At 36.0% G+C, this 8,024-nt stretch overlaps 2 protein-coding genes across 2 annotated transcripts in view; one reads left to right on the forward strand and one right to left on the reverse strand.

Annotated features, from left to right (window-relative positions):
• The window catches only part of LOC118032636 (protein NUCLEAR FUSION DEFECTIVE 4), a 38,879-nt gene that overhangs the window by 27,921 nt on the left and 2,934 nt on the right, over window positions 1-8,024 (forward strand). The gene's annotated exons all lie outside the window — the stretch shown is intronic.
• Window positions 174-4,322, reverse strand: LOC118032635 (cuscuta receptor 1-like). The gene is made up of 9 exons (XM_035037402.2): window positions 3,927-4,322; window positions 3,673-3,828; window positions 3,494-3,568; window positions 3,239-3,397; window positions 3,069-3,152; window positions 2,908-2,982; window positions 2,584-2,754; window positions 2,209-2,358; window positions 174-2,128 (listed from the first exon to the last, which is right to left on the reverse strand). The coding sequence occupies exons 1-9, from the start codon at window positions 4,294-4,296 to the stop codon at window positions 348-350; spliced, it is 3,021 nt and encodes a 1,006-aa protein (XP_034893293.1). The 5' UTR covers window positions 4,297-4,322; the 3' UTR covers window positions 174-347.

Consider the following 8,024-nt stretch of genomic DNA (forward strand, 5'->3'; position numbering starts at 1 on the left):
TACCATGTTCCAGTTGACATTTCCTCGAATTATAACACGAGGTAAATGAAAACTTTACCATTTTCTGCCTTATTCAACATATACTCCTACAAATAAACTACACTGAGTTTCATGCCTTGGGTTTGTCTTAGGTAATATCCATTACTCGTTCTTACGATTTGAAGGAAGATATATGAGAAAGAACTTGCTGAATGCTGAAAGCAAAATTGTGAAGAAATGATTTTCTTCATTACATTGCTATAAAGAACACAGCTTTTCAGACATTATTTATACTACTGAGATGAGATGAGATTGACCATCTAAATCTTCCCTTTGAAATATAGAAACAATGCAAAGTTGAGATTTATTTATACCAAAGGCTTCCAAACTCTGATTCCGAATGGCTTAAGAATATTGTCCGCAACAAAGTAGTAGCAAGTGTTGATGCTCTTCTCAATGAAATAAAACCATGCTCGCCGCCAGTCTGGGTTTATGTACAAAACTACAGCTATTCCCAACAGCACCATGATGTACGTCACAACAAAGCTCACACAGAAAACTTGTGCATCAATGAAGACGCTACTCTCTGCTTTCTCATCAGTAGAAGGCCCAGGTGGTGGTGGTGATACTTTTTTGGTGCAACTGTTAAGCAGTGGTGGTCCACAAAGTAAGGGATTTCCCTCGTAGCTGCTCTTATCGAATGTTGAGAATTGTGCAACCATCTTAGGAGTCTTACCAGACAGGTTATTGTTGGCTACACTAAAATAGGCAAGAGAATGCAATTGTACAAGTTGAGGAGGGATTTCCCCATTCAAGCTGTTATTGGAAAGGTCCAAGCTCTCAACTTCACTCAAATTTGAAAGAGATTGTGGGATTGGGCCTATTAAATGATTGTTGGACAGGTTCAATACATGAATGTGGTTGAGATTCCCAATTTCAGGAGGAATTGCACCTGATAAATTGTTGTAGGAGAGATCCAATCCGGTCATGTAGTTCAAAATACTTGGCGGATAAGAAATAGACAGACTCTTTGTTGCAATAACCAATGGTTCTCGAAGATCAAACTCATAAGGATATTCATCGAGTAGGATGAACCAAATACTGCTTTTAAATCTTAGGCAAGGTAGAATATGACCAGAAAAATTATTATGAGAAAGATCAATGAAGCTTAATTCGTTCAACTCGCACAATTGCGTGGGTATACTGCCATTAAGATTATTATAACCCAAGAGTAGAAAGCTTAGTTGGGAAAACTCAACAATCCATTTTGGAATGCTACCAGTCAAATGATTATGGCTAAGATCCAACGTTATTAGCTCAAAGGATTTCTGAAATGCATGTTCTAGGGATCCTTGTAGCATATTTCGTGATAAATAAACATGCAAGAGGTTTGAAGAGTTAAAGAAAGATGGTAAGGTTCCAGAGATGTTGTTATTTGAGAGGTCCAAAACTTGAAGATACAACAGAAAGTCAAATATTGAAGAGGGAACGCGACCACTGAAGTGGTTATCAGACATGGATAAAAATGTTAAACTTGGAAAATATGATCCTATTTCTCTAGGAATGTGGCTTTCGAAGTTATTGTTAGAAATATCTAATTCAGACAAATGCTGATGAGGATGAATTGGCAATTGAAAAGTCCCTGAAAGAGAATTGTTGACCAAATGGAGATAATTTAGGTTTGTGTTGTTCTCTAACAACCAAAAAGGAAACCCTCCCCTCAATTTCAGGTTAGAAAAATCAATTTCTTGGAGGCTGTATTGATGGAGGAGGAATTTGGGAAAGGAAAATGCTCCACCATATACATTGCCAGATAAATCAAGATGCTTTAATTGGAACTTTGGGGCCAAATTATGCTCCTCTAATTCTTCAACATATATTTCGTTATTGCTACCATCGAAATCCTTGAGTTGTGAATGGTTGAGAAATGAGCTCAATGAGACGGGGATCTGAAAGTGGTTGTCTGAAAGTGATAACCATCGGATGGATGTGAGACTTGTAAGAGGAGAGAAGGAAATGTCTCCAATAAAGTTATTGTAAGACAAATCTAATTGTTGAAGGGATGTCAAATTTGCCAAACACCAAGGCAAAGCACTGAGATCATTCCTGCTGATATCTAGATTTTGGAGATGCTTTAACTGACATAGGCCTGAGAATTTATTGATTCATAAAAAATTTAGTTAGAGAAGAAGCAGAACGCCTAAGGAGGGGAAAGGTGGTCAGACTTACCTTGGGCTTTAGGGATGGAGCCATTGAGTCGACAACCATTAAAGCTTAAGCTCTTTAGAGTAGTGATCTTCCCGACTGTTTGCAGAAAGCTATTATCGACAATGGAGGAACTCAAATCCAACTCTTCTAAATTCTTGAGAGAAGCCAAGTCTACAATAATCAAACCCACAAGAAATTATGCTCGGTATTCAAGAGCTGGATAATGATAAGGAAACAAGATGATGAAACCAACAAGAAGCTCCATTATAATGTCCCCGCTAGAATCAATTAAATTGCTATAACTAGGAAAATATGATTTAAAGCACGTCTACAAAGAAAAAAAGAGCAATTAACAGATATTCAGGATCGCTTTTAGGCATCAATACCACAAATTACCTTTATCTAATGCTGTTCCGAAACTTCCTTCAAGATTATTCCCAGCCAAAGAAAGGGTCCTAAGGTTTGGGAATTTCGTCAATGATTGCAGTAATGTAAATGGAAGAGCTCTTCCATTTGAGGTGTTATTTGATAATGAAATGAAGCTTACATTTCCAAAACCTCTAGTATCTGCAGGGGACAGAAGAAGTAAAACAAGTTTTAAAACCTTCTGAGCTTTTATTCTAGAGCAAAATCATCCTCGAAAATGCAATCCAATTAATGAGATTTTAGGTTGATTATGAGGTAAAGCTACCATCAATAAGTGTGGAAAGCAATCCATACCTTTGGATAACACAAATTTGTCAATCTTGTTTCCCTCTAGATCCACTACCTCTAAGTTGATCAAAGCATCCAGCTCTAGGTTGTCGAAAAACAGAAATTTAATATTACATCACAACAAAAATCACATATTGGTTTCTAGGAATCGAAAAAGGTGAGGTTACCAGTCACATTGAATGATCCTTTCAGTTGGTTGTACGCTATACCCAGGAATTTGAGAGATGAAAGACCCTTGAGGGATGATAGCTCTAGGTTGTCGAAAAACAGAAATTTAATATTACGTCACAGCAAAAATCACAGATTGGTTTCTAGGAATAAAAAAAGGTGAGGTTACCAGTCACATTGAATGATCCTTTCAGTTGGTTGTATGCTATATCTAGGGATTTGAGAGATGAAAGACCCTTGAGGGATGATAAGACACTGTCATTGAAGCGATTAACATTCAAAACAAGTTCTTCCAGATTTCTTAACCTCAGTAAGTCATCACCAGTACCTATAAAAATACCATAAGCTTTCATGTAACCTGAAAGGATAATGAAGTACTTATGTGTGAAAACAAATGCTCAATCAACTCACAACTCTTTCATACCATGAATGGATTTAAAGCTTTCAATTTCATTGCCACCAAACTCCAACGACCGCAAGCTTGTTAGATTATTCAGTCCTGGCCAAATATAATTGTACCAAGTACAACAATTAAAAGAAGGGCAGTAATTAACATGGTTTTATTTGGGAAAGAAAAGGAGAGAAGTGATCAAGCTTAATTACCATCAACACTAATTGCTCCTTTGAGTTGGTTACCATCTAGATACAGGGTTGTTAAAGAGGAAAGCCCACCAAGGGATGAAAGGACGCTGTTGTTGAATTTGTTGTCTTCTAAATTGAGAAACACCAAGCTGTCAAGTCCTGATAGTCTTTCAAAACCTGCATGGGCATTTCAATCAGTAGCTTGAAGAATATAGAATCTATTCTTCTTCTTTTTTCCTGTTGAAATTGCAGTAGCACGCAAACAAGAGATAAACCTTCATTCTCAACACAGCCAACTATAAAATTTCCACTTAAATCAAGAGATTGCAGTTCTTGGAAGGGACGAAACAAAGAGACATTTAGGTACAAATCTCCCAATCCCTCTTCCCTTTTGCCTGAAAGATCAAGTACGACAACTCGTCCTGTAGTAAAATTGCAGTCAACGCCTTTCCAAGAACAACAGTCGGCTACTTTTCCCCAAGATGGAAGGAATGTGCCGCTTGGGTAATTAAAGGAGCTTTTAATCCGCAAGAGAGCACTTCTCTCTTCGTCTAAACAACCGTGACATGACCACCAGCTTTCTGACAAAACCATAGCATAAATCATCAGTGTCCCTGCTAAAGAAGAGAACCTGTTTAAACCCATGTGGACTCCTCAATGAAATTATGTATCGAAAAACAACGGTCAGAGGCTCTTTATAAATAAGATCGTTGGACTGCAATTTGCAATATCACAATCAAATGTCATAATTTTCCACCGGCCATAGACAAAGTCCTCTCTTTCGGCTTATTTACTTTTTTTCTTTTCTACAATAATAGAGAAATAGACAAATTAAATGGTCTATCCATGCAATGCCTTCTTCCCTACGGCAAAGACAGTGACCCATCTATATCAGTTTTTTTTAGAATCTGTTTTTTTTTATATATATATTTAAAAATATTTTTAAAAAAATTTAAATTTTTTTCATTTTTTTATTTACTTTAAATTAATATGTTTTTAATGTTTTTAAATTATTTTGATGTGCTAATATTAAAAATAATTTTTTTAAAAAATAAAAAAACATTATTAATATACATTTTAACATAAAATATTATTTAAAAAACAATTATAATTATATTATCGAACAATCTCGTGTTTGTAGAAAATAACATAACGCGTACACAACAAAATATTCTATCAAACAATACGTGTTTGTAGAAAATAACATAACGCGTACACAACAAAAATTCAAAGAGAAATAGACAAATGAATGCTTTCAGTAACGAGTGCAACCTACCTCTCTGACCCAAGTGTCAGTCTATGTTAATGGTAGTAGAAAATTCAAAGAGTCAGCCTTGAGATTCCTTGTCAAATTAAGCCACATAAGTCATCTCAACCACACATAAACAAGTTGCTATTTTAACTTTAATTTAATAATAAATAATAAATATGATGGGTATTGTCTCACGTCGAAAAAATCCACGCGCGGCATCGGCTGACGATTTTTCTCGTATGTTGTTGCGTTTGCTTGAATCGGTTCGTTGGGAGTCGCCACCTAGTAATTCATGGAGGGCTACTAGGAAACCTGATGTACTGGTCTTGTCAGAGATTCACGGGTAAGGGACTGGTTGTGGTTAGGGAAGGTATTAGCACCCCTAACGCACCATACCTGAGATAAGCTGCTTCGTAGCTTTGACGTGTTAAAGAAGTTTTAATAATTGTCTTTTCATCGGAAATTAGAAATATCACTTACGTATAAGTTAATAATTCTTAACCGTGATCCGATCAAAATATTAAATTCTTCTTTAATATATTCGCAATTTTATCATTAAAAAATATATATACAAATAAATAAAACAAAATACAAGCACACACATACACTTTCACTATTTTATTTTTGTTTCTTTTCTTTTCTTTTTCTTTTCTTTTCTTTTCTTTTACATCCATATTTACAAAATACAAATAAAAATTCAATACTAAATAAAAAACATTACATCAAACAAAAATTACATTAAAATTACAATAACAGCCCTAAAACAATTTGGAATTCACAGGAACACCTTCTGCACCACTGAAACAGTGCTGGGAGCATTTTCAGGGCAACTGAACGGTGGTGGCGCGTCTGCTCCACGTGCCGCCACCACTGGCGGCGCGTGGGCTCACGCGCCGCCGAAAAAAACAACGCAACAGGGGAGATCCTCCCTTCTTCCTCGCCGGCAGTAAATACTACCTTTACCTGCAACAAGAAACGCAAAAACAAAGGGCCACAAACAGTTGATTTTAGATTTTATTTCCGTTTTCTTTAAATTTGCTTCGGTTTTTTTTTTTTTTTTTATCAGATCAGCTTCTCCTTTTCTTCTTCTCGGTTTTGGATCTGTTTCTTCTACAGATCGGTCTGTTATGGGTTTCTTCTTCTTCTCCGGTGGCAGATCGGTCGTGAAGGAGGAGTTGTCGGTGGTCGCTGGGTTTCGTCTTCTTCTCCTCTGCTTCGGGTGGCAGATCGGGCGGTTGCTCCGTGGCTGCTGAAGCTGTTGTTCGGTGGCCGGTTGAAGGCAGTGGAGCGGGCGAAAGTGTTGCCCCGGCGCTGCTGTTCGGCCGTCGCTGAGAAAGGAAATGAAAGGGAAGCAGCTGTGGTTGAGGAGGGTGAGGGGGAGTGAGCGGCTGTGCAAGGGCTGAGCCCTTGACTGGCGAAAAGAAAGAAAAAATCTGATGAGTGAGGGGGTGGCGACCGGTTCTCCTGAGGGAGAAGAAAAGGCTGGTGGCCGGCTGAAAGAAGAAGAGCTTGTGTCTGTTTTGGGAGAGGATCAAAGTCAGATCGGGTTGCTGCTGTTTTGGTGGAGGTTCAGATGGCTGGGAAAAAAATAAAAAACAGTGGGGGGGGGGCGTCGGCCGCTGCCTTTGGGTAGAGATGGATTTTAGGGTTAGGTTTCCTTCTTCTTTGTATTTTTCTGATGTATTAAAATTGTTCCCCCCCTTCTTTTAAAATTCAGTGTAGCATTGTATTTATAGGAAAAGTTTTTGCTAGGTTTTCAAACTAGTCCCTCAACTTTTTCTTTCCTTCTCTTTTTCTCTTTTTTTTTTTTGTAAATTTTGATTTTTCTTATTTTTTTATATTTTTTGAAAACGAGCAATATCAACGTTGACTCGATGAGGAAAATCAATTATTTTAAAAAAAGGCGCGTGAAAAGTCGAACGCGTTCCGAAAAACCTTTGAAAATTTAAATTCCTTTTTTTAGACGACGTTGATAATGCTAAAACGATGCAAATATATTAAAACATATTTTTTTGAATTTTTGTTGTTTTTTGCTATTTTTGGATTTTTCAAAAATTTTATAAAAATATGGGTCAAAAATTGGGTAGCAACAGGTACAAAGGGGAGAATATACATGATAAACTTTTTTTGTTTTCTACAATAATAGAGAAATAGACAAATGAAATGGTCATCGCATGCAACGTCTTCCCTACGGCAAAAACAATGCCATCAGTGTCAATCTTGTTAATGGTAGTAGAAAATTCGAGTCTAGCTAATGCTCTATTTGTTTGCTGGATAGTAGTTTTTTTTATAAAAGTGAATTTTGAGGAAAGTGAATTCCAGGAAAGTGAATTTCGAGAAAATGTTTTCCGATATTTGGTAGTGTAATGGAAAATGAGTTGAAAAACACTTTCCAGTGTTTGGTTATGTCATGGAAAATGAGCTGGAAAATAACTTACTAATATTTTATTTTTCTCAAATTTATTAAAATAATGAAGAACAAATCTTACAAATTAAAAAGTTGAATGAGAATGAAATTGAAAAAAAAAATTTCATAAATTATCTCAAATAAAATAAATAATAATCAAAATAATAGAGATCAAATCTAAAAAATTAAAAAAAATGAAAGATGTAGAAATTAAAATAATAATAATCAATATTTCATAAATTATTTCAAATAAAATGAGTAACAATCAAAAAAATAAGGATCAAATTTGATAGATAAAAATTTCAATAAAAAAATAATAATAAAAAAAGATAATAATTATAAAAATAAGGATTAAAGTTAACAATAGCTACTTTTCCCCAAAATTGAAGGAGTGTGCCGCTTGGGTAATTAAAGGAGCTTTGAATCCTTAAGAGAGCACTTCTCTCTTCGTCTAAACAGCCGTGACATGACCACCAGCTTTCTGACAAAACCATAGCATAAATCATCAGTGTCCCTGCTAAAGAAGAGAACCTGTTTAAACCCATTTGGACTCCTCGATGAAATTATGTATCGAAAAACAACGGTCAGAGGCTCTTTATAAATAAGATCGTTGGACTGCAATTTGCAATATCACAATCAAATGCCATAGACAAAGTCCTCTCTTTCGGCTTATTTTCCAAATTCATATTCTTCGTGGAAAGTGCTAGGCTGGTA

The sequence above is a fragment of the Populus alba genome, chromosome 6 (genome assembly GCF_005239225.2).
Source record: "Populus alba chromosome 6, ASM523922v2, whole genome shotgun sequence".
NCBI lineage: Eukaryota > Viridiplantae > Streptophyta > Magnoliopsida > Malpighiales > Salicaceae > Populus > Populus alba.